Source organism: Microtus oregoni, unplaced genomic scaffold, assembly GCF_018167655.1.
Source record: "Microtus oregoni isolate MIOR12 unplaced genomic scaffold, Mior012 000091F_ref0000469, whole genome shotgun sequence".
In the NCBI taxonomy this organism is placed as follows: Eukaryota; Metazoa; Chordata; class Mammalia; order Rodentia; family Cricetidae; genus Microtus; species Microtus oregoni.
Genome location: NW_024544600.1, coordinates 250,251 through 269,662, shown reverse-complemented (window position 1 = coordinate 269,662; position 19,412 = coordinate 250,251). Strand labels below are relative to the sequence as shown.

At 46.6% G+C, this 19,412-nt stretch overlaps 2 protein-coding genes and 2 non-coding genes across 4 annotated transcripts; all 4 read left to right on the top strand.

The window, feature by feature from the left end:
- The first annotated feature begins 5,318 nt into the window (after positions 1–5,318).
- LOC121442427 (60S ribosomal protein L23) lies at positions 5,319–8,953 on the top strand. Its single transcript, XM_041643980.1, has 5 exons — positions 5,319–5,394; positions 5,869–5,952; positions 6,279–6,407; positions 8,597–8,710; positions 8,817–8,953. Exons 1-5 carry the CDS (start codon positions 5,382–5,384, stop codon positions 8,897–8,899), a joined length of 423 nt encoding a protein of 140 aa, XP_041499914.1. The 5' UTR covers positions 5,319–5,381; the 3' UTR covers positions 8,900–8,953.
- LOC121442524 lies at positions 5,985–6,119 on the top strand. The gene has a single exon (XR_005973566.1). It is a non-coding gene; the product is annotated as a small nucleolar RNA SNORA21 (small nucleolar RNA).
- Positions 8,954–12,440: 3,487 nt separating the features above from the next.
- Positions 12,441–16,992, top strand: LOC121442302 (uncharacterized protein C17orf98 homolog). Its single transcript, XM_041643790.1, has 3 exons — positions 12,441–12,644; positions 15,843–15,942; positions 16,751–16,992. The coding sequence occupies exons 1-3, from the start codon at positions 12,510–12,512 to the stop codon at positions 16,909–16,911; spliced, it is 396 nt and encodes a 131-aa protein (XP_041499724.1). The 5' UTR covers positions 12,441–12,509; the 3' UTR covers positions 16,912–16,992.
- Positions 16,993–19,062: 2,070 nt separating this feature from the next.
- Trnac-gca lies at positions 19,063–19,134 on the top strand. The gene has a single exon. It is a non-coding gene; the product is annotated as a tRNA-Cys (tRNA).
- Positions 19,135–19,412: the final 278 nt, after the last annotated feature.

The window sequence follows — 19,412 nt, the reverse complement described above, 5'->3', positions numbered from 1 at the left end:
GGAGAGCTGGTTCTCCCCAGGGTTAGTACAACAATTGGTTGTCCAGTTCAAATGGTAAGTCTGAAAACATGTGTACAAGTAACATCATATGGGTGAGACAGGTTATATTTAGAAAAATAAATGTATATAGAAATACACATATGTATGCAATAACAATGGTAAAAAGAGGCAATGATTTTCAAAGGGAGCAGTATATGGGATGGTTGGAGGGAAGGAAAGGAAGCAAGAAATGTAAGTTCCAGTCTTAAACAAACACATATCGCTGAAAGGCTGGGCTTTGTGGTACACATTTGCAATCCCAGCACTTGGAAATCAGAGGCAGGAGGACCAGGAGTTCAAGTCCAGTGAGTTTAAAGCCAACCTGGGATACAGGAGACTCTGTCTGGAAAAAAAAGAGGTTAGTACACCTTTAATCTCCGCAATCTCAGGAGGCAGAGGCAGGCGGACTCTGTAAATTCAAGGTCAGCCTGGTCTACAGAGCCAGTTTCAGGACAGCCAAAGCTACAGAGAAACACAGTCTGGGGGCAGGGTGGACGTCAATGACTGTGGACAGGAATGTTGCAGGTCCCAGTCAGATTATCTTGGGCTATCTCATCCCCTAAATAGAGGATTACCCTTTAATTGCAGATGTCTATGAGTGACCTAACATCCTTGTGACTATTAGGCAAATCCTTCTGGAATGTAGGAACACCAATCAAAGACTAAGAATGTCATCAGAAAACATTCCAGCACTATCCAAGGGGTTTCCCACCTTGACATCACTCGCCTCCCTGGTGTTTTCACCAATTCCTTTTAAAAGTGTATTAAGAGCAGGCATGAAGGCACATGCCTGTAATCCCAGGACAAAACAAACATACAAAAAAAGCTTTGATTCATGTTTTCTTTGTGTTTTTTTTTGTTTGTTTTGTTTTTTCGAGACAAGGTTTCCCTATAGCTTTGGAGCCTGTCTTGAAACTAGCTCTTGTAGACCAGGCTGGCCTCAAACTCACAAAGATCCACCTGCCTCTGCCTCCCAAGGACTGGGATTAAAAGCATGTACCACTACAGCCTGGGAAAGTCCACTTTTCACCAGAGGAGTCCCCCAGATCGGCATCCAGTGCGAACATCATCTCCCAGTACCCAAGTGCCTGGCACTGCCTCAGGGAAATGGTCTTTCCATGGCTCCAGCATCCTGTGGTTTGATTGAGAAGCCCTAAGTTGGTTCTGAGATGGTGGTTTAAGGTGGATGTGTGACATACCTTTTGTTTTGCTTTCAGATGGAGATATTCATTCTGTTTGAAAGCATCCTGGGTGTCTGACCTTTCAGTTTACTTACAGTTTTTGTTTGTTTGGGTTTTTGTTGTTGCTTTTGTTTTTTGTGGGTTTTTTGGTTTTGGTTTTTTTGTTTGTTTGTCTGTTTGTTTTTTGGTTTTTTGTTTTGTTTTTTTGAGACATGGCTTTTTCTGTAACAGCTCTATCTGTCTTGGAACTCACTTTGTAGACCAGTAGACCAGGCTGGCCTTGAAACCTTACCTGGAAAAACCAGAAAAGAAAGTTAAAAAAAGAAAGTATCTCCAAAGAACTTCATCCAGATGATAGTGGTGGTCCATCTTCAAAATGCATGGAAATAAAAGTCTGGAAAGGATTTGACAAAACATTCAAGTCAGACACAGAATAAAGCCAGCAGGAAGAGGTAGGTAGCATGAAGCATCAGACAACTTCTTTACCTGTTTCACCAGCCATTCTGTGAAGGGGCAGGTGAGTTAGAAGAGGTCATCAAAGGTGATGTTTGGCAGCCAAACAACTTGGCTGGATAGGTTTTTTTTTTTGTTTGTTTGTTTTTGTTTTTGTTTTTGTTTTTCGAGACAGGGTTTCTCTGTGGTTTTGGAGCCTGTCCTGGAACTATCTCCTGTAGACCAGGCTGGTCTCGAACTCACAGAGATCCGCCTACCTCTGCCTCCCGAGTGCTGGGATTAAAGGCGTGCCCCACCACCGCCCGGCTGGATAGGTTTGTTGTTGTTGTTGTTTTGGGGGTGTAGATAGGATTTCACTGTTTAGCTTTGGCTGTCCTAGAACTCATTTTGTAGACCAGGTTGACCTTGGACTCACAGAGATCCACCTACCTCTGCCTCCTGAGTGCTGGGATTAAAGGCATGTGCCACCACTGACAGGTTTTGTGTTGTATAATTTTATGTCAACTTGACATAAGCTAAATCACCAGAAAGGAGGGGACCTCAATTAAGAAAAAGGCTTCATCACATCAGGCAGATCTATGAAAGTTCAAAGCTAGCCTGGTCTACAGAGTGACATCCAGGAAAATGTCTTTATAAGATCAAGCTGTAGGCAAGTCTGTCAGGCATCTTCTTAATTAGTGACTGATTGGGGATGGCCCAGCCCATAGTGGGTGCTGGCAGGCCTAGTTCTATGAGAAAGCAGCCTGAGCCGGACATAAAGAGCAAGCCAGTGAACAGTACCCCTCATGGCTTCTGCATCAGCTCCTGACTCCAGTCCCTGCCCTGCTTAAGTTCCTATTTTGACTTTCTCCAATGATGTGGAACCCTGTCCTCCCCAACTTGCTTTTGGTCATGTTGTTTCATCCCATCAATAATAACCCTAAGACAGTGGCTAACACATTTAATCCCAGCACTCAGAAGGTAGAGGTAGGTGGATCTCTGTGAGTTCCAGGACAGCCTGGTCTAGAGTAAGTTCCAGGACAGCCATCCTTGTCTATATAGTCAGAGGTACACAAAGAGATCCTGTCTCAAAAAATGTGACATTCATTCAAATCCCTTGCAAAACTATTTGGTTGCTGATACAGATGATGAAGAAGGAGAAGCAGAAGATGATGATCATGGAGAAGAATTGGAGGACATTGATGAAGAAGGGGGTGATGAAGGGGAGGAGGAAGGAGAACTGGAGGAAAGAGAAGATGGCTACTATAGAAGAATACTGGTGGATTCCAGCCTCCATTTTAGGTTTTTATTTTTCTGTTTAAATTTTCTCTAGTCGCAGGGAGCAAGTCACACTCATTTTTCGTTTATCACCCCTGTGCTTGGTTCCTAAGATCTCTCTTCCCGACATAATGGTTCTCTTATTTTTTTTTAAATATTTATCTATTTATTATGTATACAATGCTCTGTCCGTGTGTATTCTTGAAGACCAGAAGAGGGCACCAGACCTCACTACAGATGGTTGTGAGCCACCATGTGGTTGCTGGGAATTGAACTCAGGACCCCTGGAAGAGCAGGCAATGTTCTTAACCACTGAGCCATCTCTCCAGCCCCAACATAATGGTTCTCAACTGATTGTGGAGAAAATACCTTGTTCCAGGACAGCCAGGGAAACACAATGAGATTCTGTGTCAAAAAAAGTTAAGAAGGCCGGGCAGTGGTGGCGCACGCCTTTAATCCCAGCACTCGGGAGGCAGAGGCAGGCGGATCTCTGTGAGTTCGAGGCCAGCCTGGTCTACAAGAGCTAGTTCCAGGACAGGCTCCAATGCTACAGAGAAACCCTGTCTCAAAAAAACCAAAAAAAAAAAAAAATAAATAAAAATAAAATTAAGAGACCAGGTGATGGTTGCATACCTTTAATCCCAGCACTCAGGAGGCAGAGTCAGGTGGATCTCTGCGAGTTCAAGGCCAACTTTGTCTACAAGAGCTAGTTCCAGGACAGCTAGGGCTATTACATGGAGAAATCCTGTCTTGAAAAAAAAAAAGCTGAGCATTGTGGCACAGTTCAATAATTCCAACTCTCTGAACCAGGAGGATTACATATTCAAGTCCTGCCTGGGTCACAGAGTGACCTCAAGGCTATATGGAACACTTATGGAGCAAATTATGAAAGACCCTGTGTTTTTTTTTTTTTTTTTTTTTTTTTTTTTTTGGTTTTTCGAGACAGGGTTTCTCTGTGGCTTTGGAGCCTGTCCTGGAACTAGCTCTGTAGACCAGGCTGGTCTCGAACTCACAGAGATCCGCCTGCCTCTGCCTCCCGAGTGCTGGGATTAAAGGCGTGCGCCACCATCGCCCAGCGACCCTGTGTTTTTTGAACTAGCTTGCCTCGAACTCACAGAGACCCACTTGCCTCCTAAATGCTAGGATTAAAGGCGTGTGCCACCACCATCCAGCTTCCCTCATAGGTTTTTATATATGAATGCTTGGATCCTAGTTGGTGGGGAACTGTTTGGGGAAGGATTACAGGGTGTGGCCTTGTTGGAGGAGGTGTGTCCCTAGGGGTATGCTTGGACGTTCTGAAAGCTCCTACCAGGCCTAGTTAGTCTCTTGTTGCCTACCTCCAACTTGTGGTGAGATGTCAAACCTCAGCTGCCTCAGGTTCTCCTGCTGCCGTGCTCCCTACCATAATAGTCATGGATTTATCCTCTGATCAGGAAGCCAGCCCCCGCTTAAATGCTTTCTTTTATAATTTGCCTTGGTCATGCTGTCTCTTCATAGCAATAGACAGTAACTATGACAGGGGGGTCAGAGGAAAACTTTATGGAATTGGTTCACTCCTTCCACTTTTACATGGGTTTTAGTGGTCAAACGCCGTGGTCTGGCTGATGTGTCAAGCACCTTTATTCATGGAGAGGTCTTTCTGACCATGATTTTACATAACAAAAACACACACAGACGACACAGAAATAAAAAGCAAAAAGGAATCCCCCCCTTTTTTTTTCCAATATTTTCTGGACAGCAAAGACAGCTAAGTCTACACAAAGAAACCCTGTTTCGAGAATCCGGGGGGGGGGGGGGAGTATTCTTTCTTCACTTTGAAAAACAAAACAAATAGACTGTAATGGTACCAAACACACGGAGCGATTTGTAAGCGCTCCGCAGCCATTGTTCCACAACCTAATGAAACCATTCTGAGCTCGCTCTTTCCTCAGCTTTGTCTGTTCTTTGGGAACCCTGACAGAGCAATTCATTTTTATTTATGTAGCTATTTGTTCTGAAAAACGACCTCATTGGGTAACTCAGGCTAACGTCGAAATCGCGGAAATTATCCTGCCTGTTTCCCAACCCTGGGATTACCAGAGTGTACCACCACGCTCGATGAACGAATTATTTTTGAATTCCCAGTATCCGGAGACCTGCTTAGCAACGAAGCTCGAAAGAAGCGGTTGGGCCAATTAATAAAGACAAGAAACAATATCTCCACGCCTCCGGTTACTTCCGAGGGTGATGGAAAGGGAACCAAACTCATTTGTGCCTAAAAAATGAAACCACAGCTTGCAACTCCCTGATGCCGCGAAGACGCCCCAGGGTTGTGCGTCATTTAGCTGCGACACGGCGGTAAGAGGCGGGTGTGAGCAGGTCCGGTCACGTGGATGACTGGGCGGGGCTTCCAGTTCATATCCCAGTGTCCCTTGTAATTACTTCCTTTTTGACTCTTTCCGGGCATTCAAGATGTCGAAGCGAGGTGAGCGTTCGGGTTTCGGGGGATCCGCTGGCATCCGCCGCTCGGGGCGCCCGGTCTCTGCTGTGGCGACAGCTCCGGGCGGCGGCGGTGCTTTGGCGTCCTTGGGCCGGAGAGGGAGAGGATGGGCGCCGCGGAGGCTTTAGAAAGCCCCGGGAGGAGGGCGGCCGAGTTGGGGCCTGAGCTGGCAGGAGCGGAGCGTGGGGCTGCACGGAGCCCATGAGGTCGCCCCGCGTACGGCTGCAGCAGTGACGTAGCCGTCCACCTGGTTGGGGCTGCTAATGCGATCCCGCGCCTTTCCCGAATGTAAAAGTTGAGGCGAGAATGGAATCGTTCCATCCCCTTCCCCTCGACAGGAGGATGGTAATATGGGAGGCAGCCGAGGATAGGCTAGTCTTGCATAGTTTGGGGTTGTGATGGAGACTAGAAGCCCTGGAAACAGTGGCCATTAAATCTTGTGTCTTTCCCTCCACACAGGACGTGGTGGGTCCTCCGGAGCGAAATTCCGGATATCCCTGGGTCTTCCGGTAGGAGCTGTGATCAACTGTGCTGACAATACAGGTGAGGCCTGGTGCTGTGCCCGGCGCGATACCCCCCTTTTAAAAGCACTCAGTGGGCCTTTTGCTAGTGACCCACTGAGCCGTCAAGAAGGGGCAGAGTGAAAACACCACTTTTGGGTGAAGTGACAACATGGTGTGTTGCTTACTTCAATCGGTGTTGTGACACGATACTTGTGAAAGACTGCTCGCCTGTCTAGTGAGTGAGGGACTTGGGAAGCATTTAGGACTCGCTTTTGTTTCTTTTGGCTTTTTGAGGCTGACTTACCTCATTGTGGCCCAAACTGGCAATGCTGCCGTCTTTGTTTACGTTTGTTTTATTTCCCGTAGGAGCCAAAAATTTGTATATCATCTCTGTGAAAGGAATCAAGGGACGGCTGAACAGACTTCCTGCTGCTGGTGTGGGCGACATGGTGATGGCCACGGTTAAGAAAGGCAAACCAGAGCTGAGAAAAAAGGGTGAGTGCTCAAAGCAGTTGGCATTCTCTGTGTGGCGGAAAGGGGGATAAATTTTTGGTCGCCAAAAACCTCTACGTGACATTACGTTCATAGGCTGTTGATCAGTGCCTCTCCCTGCTGTTTGGGGACCTTTTGAGGCGATGTTTTAAATGTTGAGCTGGGCCTCAGGATTGGGTTTACAGGCACGGGACCAACTGCTTTGGTTTATGGAACATCCTGTTGTTTTCCTAGGCAGGTTCTAGTGTAGGCTCACTGGCAAGGTTCATCCGTGCACATGGTCATACTGATGGGTGTGTTGGTGTGCACACGAGACAAGCACAGCTTTAAAGGCTCCTGTCACCACAGGCATGTTTCTTTTTGTGACAGCAATAAACAGGGAGTGATGGACAACCCTGAAAAGTGTTCCCATAGGTATGACTTAAAAAGCACAAGACTCCAAGCCCCCCCCTCCCCCTTGAGCTGTCTGACTTTAGAGCTCTAGAATTTCACTGTAGACCTGGCTGGCTTTCATTCAACTCGGTTTTCCAGCTGCTGGATTTAAAAACACGTGCCACCAAATTAATGTTCTTTTTTTTCCCAGGGAAGTTCTGCAGGATAGTACAGATATGCCATGTGGGGTTGTGATTATTGTATTATAGCAACACTATACTGCCGGCAGCGGTGGTGTCACGTGCCTTATACAATTGCTCGAAGGCCGAGACAGCGGGTCTATGAGTTTGAGGACAGCCTGGTCTATAGAGCAAGTTCCAGGACAGCTAGGACTACACAGAAACCCTGTCTCACAAAAAACAGCCAGAAAAAAAATGAAAGGACACTTTTTTTGTTCCCCTTCATACTTCTTAAGGGAATGGTGTGTGTATCTCCAAGGGCTGGTCCTCTTCTCAGAACACATCCAGGGTCTGGTTGGTGGCTCTGGAAGCTGTCAGGGAAGAGCAGAGCACATGCCCCTTACTTTGTGGGTCGGATGACAGCCAGATGTACTGTTGTCGGCACCACTGGTGGAGACACCTTTAGTTTCTGTCAGAGTTAAGAATCTCCAGTGCCTTTGTAGGTGGGTGTCAGGTGGGAGAAAGGTAGTAAGAATCTCTGTCTTTGGGAATTTAGTCCTATTCTCACAAAGATAGTACTTAGATTTGAAAATGCAGGAAAGAGAGGGGGCTTTTAAAGAGATAACCTCGAGCTTAGTTCTAATTACACAGTAAAAATGGGAGCCAGGCTAGGTGGCAGAGGACTTCATTCCATCTGTTCTGGAGACTTAGGCAGAATGGTTCTGAGTTTCAGACTTGCATGGGCAACTCAATGCTAAGAAAATTTGACCTGGTGTGCAAGGCCTTGATCCATTCTCTAACACAAAGCAGTTGGGGTTACAAGAAATCCAGCTTTTAGGCTCTGAAGAGATGGTGGTTCATATTATGTGTCCTGTCTGATGTCAGTAAGGTCTCAAAGTGATCTGGGTTTGTTTTTCCTTGTGTTAATGGACATTACCACATGGTGACTGCTCTATATAAATAAGTAATTAACAGGTGTTTAATGCCATTGTTTTCAGAGGTGGTTAATGGGCAGCCTGGGATAAGTCAAAGATCAAACTTTATAAGTACTTCATCACTAGGGAAAGTAACAGAATGAATGGCTTGTCATTTCTGTACACATAAAGTCTAAGAAAACATCCTGTCCTTAGTAAGGAGTAGTGTGCTGTCACTGCATGCTGGGCATCAGTTGGGAAGTTAGGGGTAACACATCAGACATAGTAACGGTTCTCTGGGTATGTTAGCTGTATAGACAAATACATTTTTACTGCCTGTACTTAATGTTTGAGGCTGTTGTGAAGGTTACAGGCATGTGGGCACGTCCACCACATCTGATGATGTGATGTGCTGTCAGTAGAGTCACTGCATCACCCTTGCACACAAGGCAAATGCTATCAACTGAGCACTGACTTCCTGTGGTCCTAGCTTGCTAGATAAGAGAGAGGTGTAGTAGACAGTGCTTAAGTTTGTATTTTGGAATTATCCTTGGGAAGGAATACCTATTTCTGCACAAATATGATGGCTGTTAAAGGGTGGTGGGTTGCATTGAATCTTCGCCTTGCGGTAGGTGATGGGAACCTAGTGGTGAGAGACTTTCTGTGGAGAGGGCTGCATGCTAGGACTTCACCGGGTAATAACTGCTGCCCTGTTCTTCCTCCTTAGTCCATCCAGCCGTTGTAATTCGACAACGAAAGTCATATCGAAGAAAAGATGGGGTGTTTCTCTATTTTGAAGACAACGCAGGGGTCATAGTAAACAATAAAGGCGAGATGAAAGGTAGGAGGCAGTTCCCAGCATCGCCTGTGTCTTGGGCTGGGTGATTCACTGTTCTAGGAGCATCAACAGGGAGCCCTTTGTCTAACCTGTCTTCTGTTCTGTGCAGGTTCTGCTATCACGGGTCCAGTTGCAAAGGAGTGTGCAGACTTGTGGCCCAGGATTGCATCGAATGCAGGCAGCATTGCGTGACTCTCCGGTGCATTTGTAAAATAGATTCATTAAAAGGCTTTCTTGACACCTTCACCAATGCCAGCTTTGAGATGGAAACTGCTGAATGCCAACTCTGTGTGTGACCTTCACTTTTTTTTGGTTTTTCGAAACAGGGTTTCTCTGTACTTTATTATTTTTTTTTTATTGTTTTGTTTTTCAAGGCAGGGTTTCTCTGTGGCTCTGGAGCCTGTCCTTGAACTAGCTCTTGTAGCCCAGGCTGGCCTCAAACTCACAAAGATCCGCCTGCTTCTGCCTTCTGAGTGCTGGGATTAAAGGCTTGTGCCACCAACACATGACGGGACCTTCACTTTCTAACTTTTGTGAGGATTATCTTTAGAGGCTGGAGGTGGATCAGCTGTAAAGAGCACTGGCCCTTCTTCCAGAGGACACGGGTTCAAGTCTCAGCACCCACATGGTAGCTGTAACTCCAATTAAGAAAAAAGCCATTAACTTCAGGCCCCTTCTGGTATTAGACACACACATGGTGTGCAGGTGAACATGCAAGCAGAAACGTGTGTGTGTGAAATAAATTCTTTGTCTCTTGAGTCCCTAAAACAGAATGGTGCGTTGTGTCTTCTAACAGATGACCTATGTGTGTACACTTCTGGTTAGTGCTTAGTGCTCTAGCACCCTGTAGGAGGCTATGCATTGGTGTATCGCCATGGGTGTCTGGATCCTTTGAACTGCAGTTAGAGTTGTGTGCTACCATGTGTGTGCTTGGAATTGAATCCTGAGTCCTGGAAGACCTGGTGCTACTGAGTCTTCTCTACACCTTGCCGTCCTCTTTATTTATTTATTTATTTATTTATTTTTTTGGTTTTTCGAGACAGGGTTTCTCTGTGGTTTTGGAGCCTGTCCTGGAACTAGCTCTTGTAGACCAGGCTGGTCTCAAACTCACAGAGATCCACCTGCCTCTGCCTCCCGAGTGCTGGGATTAAAGGCGTGCGCCACCACCGCCCGGCTATTTATTTATTTTGATAGGACGGGGAAGTAGCCTAGGTGGTAGTGGCTTATGCCCTTAATCCCCATGCTGGGGAAGGAGATACATAGTAAACAATAAAGGTTATAGTAAACAACTAGGCATTAGAGGCCAGCCTGGTGTCCAGAGCTAGTACCAGGACAGGCTCCAAAGCTACAGTGAGACCCTGTCTTGAAAAGGAAAAAAATGGGAAAGCAGTATCCATACAATGATGCAGGGTATTTTTCTGTATTTTTTGAGCTTGTCCTGGAACTAGCTATTAAATACCAGGCTGGCCTCATCTACCTGTTTAGCTTCCCAAGTGCTAAGATTTAAGGCATGCACCACAACTACCTGGTGAGACTTGCGGGGGGGGGGGGGGGCAAAGTCTTGGTATATGTAGCATGTTTTTGCTGGGGTTAAATACCATGCCCAGCCTAAAATTTTTCAGGTTAATTTTAGGGCTGTGGGTGTTAGACTATCTACCATATTTGTACAGTGCCCTGCCCTTAGTTAGGCCTGAAGGTTAGTCAGCTCTTCAGAACTGTAGTTAACTATGGTTGCTGGGAACTGAAGTCAGGACCTCTGGAAGAGCAGGCAATACTCTTTCCACCTGCCTAGCCCTCCAGAGTGCTGGGATTAAAGGCAAGTGCCACCACTACCCAGCAACCAGCAATGTTCTTTTTTTTTTTTTTTTTTTGGTTTTTCAAGACAGGGTTTCTGGTTTTGGAGCCTGTCCTAGAACTAGCTCTTGTAGGCTGGTCTCGAACTCACAGAGATCCGCCTGCCTCTGCCTCCCATGTGCTGGGATTAAAGGCGTGTGCCACCACCGCCCGGCACCAGCAATGTTCTTGAATGCTGAGCCAACTCCAACCCCAAGTCAGCTATTTGCTCCATCCACTACCTCACTAGTGCTGGGATTATAGAACACGCCTACACCTGGCAAACCTTTTCCTCTAATGTTGGAAGATCATTTCTATACAACATTGAACAGAAAAGTCCTTAGCTGTTTTTTTTTTTTTTTTTAAAGGCAGGGTTTCTCTCGTTTTTGGTGGTGCCTGTCCTGAAACTTTCTGTAGGCCAGGCTGGCCCTGAACTCACAGCCTGCCTCTGCCTCCCAAGTGCTAGAACTAAAGGCGTGTGCCACCACTGCCCGGCCTTAGCTGTGTTTTGTACCTGGAATCTAGAAGAGGTAAAAGTGCAGTGAAAGGGCTGGAGTGTGCCATAGAGCGCTTCCCTGTCTGACACCATGGTTTCAATCCCCAGGAATACCCAAAAACCTTCCAACCTGCTTCAGCCAGAATGAATCTGCGGTAGGCAGGGTTGGAGTGGTGAGCAGAGGCATGTGTGCAAGGCAGTGCCGCTATTGTAGTAGGGCTTCATTTTTGGGGTGGGTGGTGAACTGGGGAAATGAGCAGCCCCTGTGTGTAATGGTTAGCGCTCTGGACTCTGAAGTCAGATCGAACTCGCAACCTGTTCCACTCAAACCGTGAAACCCAATATAAACGGGTTGCCTATGCATGCTTCAGCATTGTCAGGCATGTGTCACTACTTAATGTCTGGCAAAGAATTGCATGTCTTTTTTTTTTTCTGTCTGGAAGACAAGAATTGGTTCCAAGTGTAACACATACCTGTAATCCCAACACTTGGGAGCTATCAAAAAATAAGGCTAGCCTGGGGTATCTAAGATGATTTAAAAAGTGGGATGAGAGAAACAAGGGCTCTGAGGGTCCTGCACAGAGGGTTAGAAAAAGTGAGTTGTGGTTTTTGGCTCTGCAACTACCTTGGGAACTGGGGGTTGGGAACGGGTCTATCTGAAGTAGCCCAGTCTAGTTGAGTTTGGCCTTGAGCACGTTGCAAATGTACAAGTGAGCCCCACTGGACTCTCTCAATTCCAGTACTCAGGAGACAGAGGCAGGCGGATCTCTGTGAATTCAAGACCAGCCTGGTCTACAGAGCGAGTTCAGGGACAGGCTCCAAAGCTACAGAGAAACCCTGTCTCGAAAAATAAAGTAAATAAAAGCCTGGAGGCAATGGCTGGAGATGTTAAAGCCGCACTGCTTTGGAGGGGGACTAAGTTCCGTCACCACTTTTTTTTTTTTTTTTTTTTTGCTTTGGTGTTTTGAGACAGGGTTCCTCTTTGTAGCCTTGGCTGTCCTGGAACGCTCTGTAGACCAGCCTGGCCTCAAAATCAGAAATCTGCCTGCTTCCACCTACCTCCCTAGAGCGGAGATCAAAGGCGTGCATCACCATCGCCTGGTCGGGCGCACCTACACTCATGCATATAAAATGTTTAAACACTTATGGATGTGAAGTGTGCGCGCAGAGGACTGGACACGCAGTACAGTCTGAAAGAGTGCTTGTCTAGCACATATGAGGCATGAAATCTTGGGTTAAATCCCAGCACCACAGTACGATGGGCGTGGTGGGGAACCTGAAATGTAGAACTATACGGTTGGTTCGTCTCAGAGAGGTCCTTGACATACGTAACAATGCGCAGTGAAATACCCATCCAGTGCTCTTTTCTCCTGAAAGCATTCAGAGGCTGTGGTGGTTGGGATGTCTTGTTTTTGTGAGTGTACTAAGCGACTCGAAAAGGGCTTTGTTTTGGATGGGGTGGCTGTGAGCACAATGGCCCAAGCCTACAGCCTATCGAGGCCCAAGGTGTGGTCCGCGATTCCACCCTACAACCCACAGCAGGACTACCACACTCGCCAGTACTTCCGGAGCCACGTGGTTCCGCCCATTTTGCGGAAAACTGATCAGGTGGGTTTGGGAGTATCCCGGAGGACCCCGAGACTTCTGGCAGCAAGTTTTTTGGGGTTTGACCTTCGTGACCCAGGACTTTGAGGTTTCGCCCTTCCGTGACTCTGGGCCTCGCCCTGCAGGGCGCTGGGCACCTTTGAGGTCGGCACCCTGCGGCGGCTGTGCTGGTGAATTGGGGAGTGAAGGGGTACTGTGACGGAGGAATAGAGGTGTGAGCACGAGGTCCTTTCCATCCAGAACCCCATCCACAGTCTCATTTCTTGTTTCTGCAAGAGAGACGAGGGCACAAAGCCTGTCTGTCTCTCCCAACAAACAGGTGTCTTTGTCTTTGTGATGTCACAGCGGGCGCCTTAGAGTGATCACCATAGGTCCTTAAAACCCGAAGAAACTTCCATAGAGCTCTGTGAAGCAAACAAAGGGGACTGTCTTAACCTGGCACCTCAGTCCCATACTGTCACAGTTGCAGGGTTAAGGCTGGCTCACAACACCTGTGAGCCCAAGTAAAGGGAGCCCCATTTCTGCAGACAGCCCTCTCCAGCAGTTTTTTGCCCAGGATTGTAGACCCTTAGGCTGTTGATTGACAGTTCCATTTCCTCCCAATGCTTAATTTTCTTTCTTTGTTTTTATTTATTTTATGTAGTCGCCCTGTCTCCCAGGCTGTCCTTGAACTGGGAGTGGGGCTGAGAATGTAGTTTAGGGGTACAGTACTTGCCTCACTTGTATGAGGTCCTGGATTGACCTCATTACTGCATCCCTTTCACCACCCCCATAGAAGGTAAAACCAGAGTGCAGGACTGCAGCCACATCGCCTGGCAGGCCTTCCGACACCGTTGCCTTAGTGTTGGCGTTGATTTCAGTGGTGTGAAGGCAAAAAGGACCTACCAGGCTGCACTTGGAAGAGATCGTGGGGATTTTTGTAGTCCTTAGCGTTGTGTGTGTCCATATGTGTACAGTGCCAGTACACAGACACACAATCTGTCTCTCTGTCCCTTGTATAGCAGGAGCCGGAGGTGTGTATGTCTAACAATGTCAGTTTATTTATTTATTTATTTATTTATTGTTTTGGAGTCACAGTCTGGCTGTGTAGCCAGACTTTGTCCTTTGTCCTCTGTGTCCTGAGTGCTGGGACTACAGGCCCATGCCACCTGACTTGAATTTTCTTTATTTAATTTTTTATTTTTATTTATTATTATTTGTGGGGGTTCAAGAGAGCGTTTCTCTGTGTAGTCATTATAGCTGTCCTGGAACCTGTTCTGTAGACCAGGCTGACCTCAAACTCAAAGATCCACCTGGCTCTGCCTTCTTAAGTGCTGGATTAAAGGTGTACACCAACAACAACCAGTTTATTTTTTACTCTTATTTTTGTTTATTTACTTGTTTTTTTTTAATATTTATTTATTATGTATACAACACTCTGTCTGTGTATATGCCTGAAGGCCAGAAGAGGGCACCAGACCCCATTACAGATGGTTGTGAGCCACCATGTGGTTGCTGGGAATTGAATTCAGGACCTTTGGAAGAGCAGGCAATGCTCTTAACCTCTGAGCCATCTCTCCAGCCCTATTTACTTGTTTTTGAGATAGGGTCTCACTATGGGTCTCTGGCTGGCCTGAAACTGGCTATATAGACCAGGCTGGCTTGGAACTCACAGATCCAGTCGTCTCTGCCTCCCAAGTGCTACTACATTCAGCTTCAAACACACACATGCTTACACACACACATACACACACAGAGACATATGCTTTTTTGCCTGCACATATGTCTGTGCACCACTAGTGTGCCTGGTGCCCTTATAGGAAAGAATCGGGTGTTGGATGTCCTGTACTAGAGTTACGGACAGTTGTGAGCCTTCGTGTGGGGGCTGGGAATTGAACTGGGTCTTCAGGAGGAGCCTCTAGTGCTCTTAACCACTGAGTCATCTCTCCAGTTCTGCCTCCAACTTTCTTTTGAGGCAGAGTTTCATGTAATTAGACTGGTATCTAAGTCATTCTGCAGCTCAGTTGCTGCTGAACTTCTGATCCTCTTGTTTCTACCTCCTAAGTGTCAGAGTTCACGCACTACCATACTCAAGCTTTTGTTTAATTTTTATTGTATGTTTGTTTGTTCGCTTGTTTTTTGAGATGGTCTCATACTTAGTAGGCCAGGCTGGCCTAGAATTCACTATGTAGCCAAGCTTCAAACTCGAAGCCTCCCAAGAGCTGCCAAGTTGGCCACATGCCCGCCCGTGTTTTTGTTTTGTTATTGTTTATCACTAAAGTTATATCTGTGCTGGGTTTTTTTTTTTAAGATTTATTATGTATTCAGTGTTCTGCCTGCATGTTATCCTTGCAGGTTAGAAGAGGGCACTAAAGCTCATTACAGATGGTTGTGAGCCACCATGTGGTTGCTGGGAATTGAACTCATGACCTTTGGAAGAGCAGGCAATGCTCTTAGCCACTGAGCCATCTCTCCAGCCCCCTGTGCTGGGTATTTTTATTTGAATAAAGATGTAAGAAAATCAGGTGGTGGTGGCACACACCTTTAGTCCCAGCACTCAGGAGGCAGAAGCTGACGGATCTCTCTGAGTTCAAGGCCAGCCTGGTATACTGAACCAGCCCCAGGACAGGTTTCAAAGCTACATAGAAAAACCCTGTCTTGAGAAAACAAACAAACAAACAAACAAAAAACCAAGATATTTTAATTGGATGAGGTGGTACGTACACGCACACTTGGGGGACGTTCAGGTGAGGGTCAGGATGTCAAGGTCATCCTCAATAGCTTTAAGGCTTCCTCTGACCTACGGGAGTCCCTAGCATTGAGGAAAAAACCCACCACCAACAACGTGTAACAAAACAGTAACAAAATGTGTATTTAGCCTTTATTATAGTAGGTCTTTTATCTAAAGCAAGTCATGGAAATCTCATGGCCGCTTTCCAGTTGGTCACTAATGATAAATACTGAGGGCAGGAGCTCAGCAATTGGCCCGTGAGCACACAGCTTGCTGGTAGCAGAGCTGGACTTAGGACCTACAGTCTAACGTCGGAGCCCTTACCTGTTGGTCACACTGCTGACTCTGCAGATTGTTAGTGCGTTTACATTTAATGTGTCCCCCAGTTCCTTCTGGCCCTCTTTGCCCTTCCCCAGTGAAGCCCCAGGAAGTTTGCACCTCACCCAACAGAAACCCCAACTGACAATCTTCTCTTTCCTCTTCATTTCCAGGATCGTGGCGGTACAGGAAGGGATGGCTGGATAGTGGATTATTTCCACATTTTCGGTCAAGGACAGAGATATCTGAACAGGAGAAACTGGGGAGGGGCAGGCAAGTGTCATCTCATGTGATCCCGTCATGGAAAACGTGTTCCCAAGAGGTTAGAGAAGCAGGTACAGAGAGGCCAAGAGGGTCAAGGACTGTATCCTCCTGGCTTTCCTCTCCATACATGAGCAAATAGTGTTCAGTGTACCTGCTATTCATTCCTGGAGCAGTTACTGTGTGTTAGGTACCTGTCACCCTCATTTTATCCCATGGCACAATTCAGACACAGTGTATGATTTTAAACCGACTTGCTAAGAAGGGCTGAGATGGCGGTTCAGTTTCCCTCCATCCACTCTACATCCTGTGTGCGTGTGCATGTGTGTGTGTGTGCGTTGCATGTGTGCATGTGCGTGTGTGCAGTGATCGCCCCTACAGGCACTTAGGCTCCCTGAGCATGCTCAGTTTAGCAGCTGCGGGATGAGGAAGATTAACTTTTTCTGGCATCTTTTTCCTTCATCTTTGGGCTCAAGATTACCATAAAGTCCTCTGCGTCATGTGATCAAATGGATCCATTTATTTTCTCCAGATGGGACAGAGGCGAGGTTAAAATCCTTACAGCTCCTGGGAGCCAAGTCCAGGCCCAGCACATACCATTCATTCATTCTCAGTTCTCATGTAAACTCACTTGGGGCAGGGTTTGATTTCTAGGATACCTCTGTCTCCCCGACCGCACTGTTGGTTTCTTTCAAGGGGCTCAGAGCCTCTGGGAAGGAGGCCTCCAGCTGTGGGGGTAGGGATCAGTGACTCACTGGGTTTAAGTGGGGAAGGCGAGAGGGTACTGTCTGCACGCTCAATTACTCTTCTCTTTCCCAAGGGCATTCCCTCCAGCAGGTGAGTGGACATGACTACTACAATGCCAATCTGAAGCCCATAATGACGGGCTTAAACGGCCGATTCGGCTACCGCAGGAACACTCCAGCCCTCCGTCAGCGCACGTCAGTGTTTGGAGAAGTCACTCCATTCCCTGTCTTCTGAAGATGTTGCTTTACAGTATTTGACATGAATCTCCAAGACAGATGTTTAGATGAGCTGTCAATGCTATTCTATATTTTTTAAACATGCATTTGTGTCTCCAGGTGTGTTCTTTCTTCTCTGGGGTAGAAGGAGGGAACAAGTTGGTTTCTATACACTCAGCTTCACCTTTGGAGGGGAGAGGATCAAGGGAGCCTCTGTTTCCTTCTAGGCTGGGGTGATGAGACGGGCCCATATTTGTCCATCCTCCCTTGGCAGGGACAGGGATTAAACCTGTGGTCTAGTGCATGGAAACACCAGCATTCTGCCACTGACCAGCCTCTCTAGCTAGCACTAGGTACTACGAGCTCAATCCTCAACAAAACACTGCTCCAGGTACCAGTAGGCTCCTAGGTCAGAAGCTGGGAAGGGAGCTGTGCTTGAAAAACTGAGTTAGATTCCCAGCACCTACAGGGTAGAAAGAGGGTACTGACTTGTTGCACAAATAATAAAAATCCAGAGATAGATATAGGGGTTCCAGCTGAAGATCAGAGAACATCAGTAATCCTCAGACTCCACACTCTACTGAGTCCCTGTCTCTTCCCCTTTATATTCCTCTCTCTGCTCAGCCAAATTACTCTCTACCTCCCTAGGGCTAGGATTAAAGTTGTGTGAGCCCAAGTACTGGGATCACCCTTGTGTGATCTCTGTTTCTCTCTCTCTTTTTTTTTTTTTAAGATTTATTTATTTATTTATTATGTGTACAGCATTCCTTCCACGTGTGCCCGCAGGCCAAAAGGGGGCACCGGGTCTCATTATAGATGGCTGTGAGCCACCATGTGGTTGCTGGGAATTGACTCAGGACCTCTGGAAGAGCAGTTAGTGCTCTTAACCACTGAGCCATTTCTTCAGCCCCCTCTCTGTTTCTCTTTTAGACAAATTCAGTCTTGCGTAGCCCAGGGTGGCCTTGAACTCACAGAGATCTGTCGCCTAGGTCTCCAGTGTCCTGGGATTAAAGGTGTGTGCTACCAGTCCCTGGCCTATATGGCTGACTAGTGTGGCTGCTATGCCCTCTGATCTTCAGGCAAGCTTTATTTATTAAAACACAAATAATTTACCCCATACTGACTGCCACAAATTGTTCTCTGGGTACTCCCTGTGCTCCGTGGCAGGTGTATGCCCATATGCATACATGTGCTCAAACACAAGAGACATAGAGAAAACAAACCCAAATAAACAAAGGCAAAAATACACAAGGAATCGGTTGTGGACCCCTAGCTGGATGTGGTGACACACACTTGTAATCCCAATACTTAGGAGCTGGAAATGGGAAGACCCACACAACTAGGAAGCCAGACTAGGTTACATAGTGGGAGTGGGTTCCAGACCAACAAGGACTATAGACAGACCCTGTATCAAGTGTCGAAATAATAATTTCCCTGATTTATTTTTATCCCCTCTAAAAAAACAAACAAAACACATCCATAGCTTTTGTTTTGTTTTGTTTTGAAGACAGGGCCTATCCTGGAACTAGCTCCTGTAGACTACTAGGCTGGCCTCTAACTCACAGAGATCCACCTGCCTCTGCTTCCAAGGGCTGGAATTAAAGGCGTGCGCCATCACTGCCTGGCAACAAAATCCTAACATTTTAAGTGGTCCTCGGTGTTTTGTCTCTAATCCCAGCTAGCCAAGAGGCTGAGACAGATGGACACAGGGTCAAGTCTAAACTGGCCACATAGAGAGACTTTAAAGAAAAAAAGTCCAGGGACATAGGAATATAGCTAGATGATAAGAGCATAAACAATTTAGTTAGCATTTTTGAAACCTTAAGTTCAATTCTTAGTTCTAAAACATAAACAAAAAACCCCAACATCATACACACATCTCCTTCCTACACACAGCTCATTAGAGTAGCAGGGAGCGCGATGACATCGGGGATACTTACTCGCCCAAATCACAGGATTTTCTGTTCACGATGTCCATTTCCTTTTCAACCAGTTGTCATTCTTTTTTGTTCCCACCATGATTCTTGGTGGCCAAGCAAAGCCAAAGCAGAAGATAAACACAGGCTTGAGAGGCTTGAGAACACAGAGCTCTCCAGGGCATCAGTGTGGGTGGAACCAGCTCACAGTGAGTCACCATAAGTGGACAAGGGAGAGGACTATGACAAGGTGAGGGGGTATAGCTCAGGGGTAGAGCATTTGACTGCAGATCAAGAGGTCCCTGGTTCAAATCCGGGTGCCCCCTTCCCTCCTTTTATTCCCACAAGTATGAGTAAGACCCAGTATCATTAAAAAGAACAAGGAACTTGTATATTTGGTCTTCTGGATAAGGAATGAAGATATGAGCCTGCCTGTGCTATGGACAAGAACTTTCAAGCCATTCTTGCCCTGAAATACATGTTCCTCTCATTTTCCAAGGGACCAATAAAAGACAGTCACTATACCCCTCCACTTGAGTTTCAGTTAACACAAGGTCCCTGTACTGGGGCTCTAGCTCAGTGGTAGGGCACTAGCTTAATATTT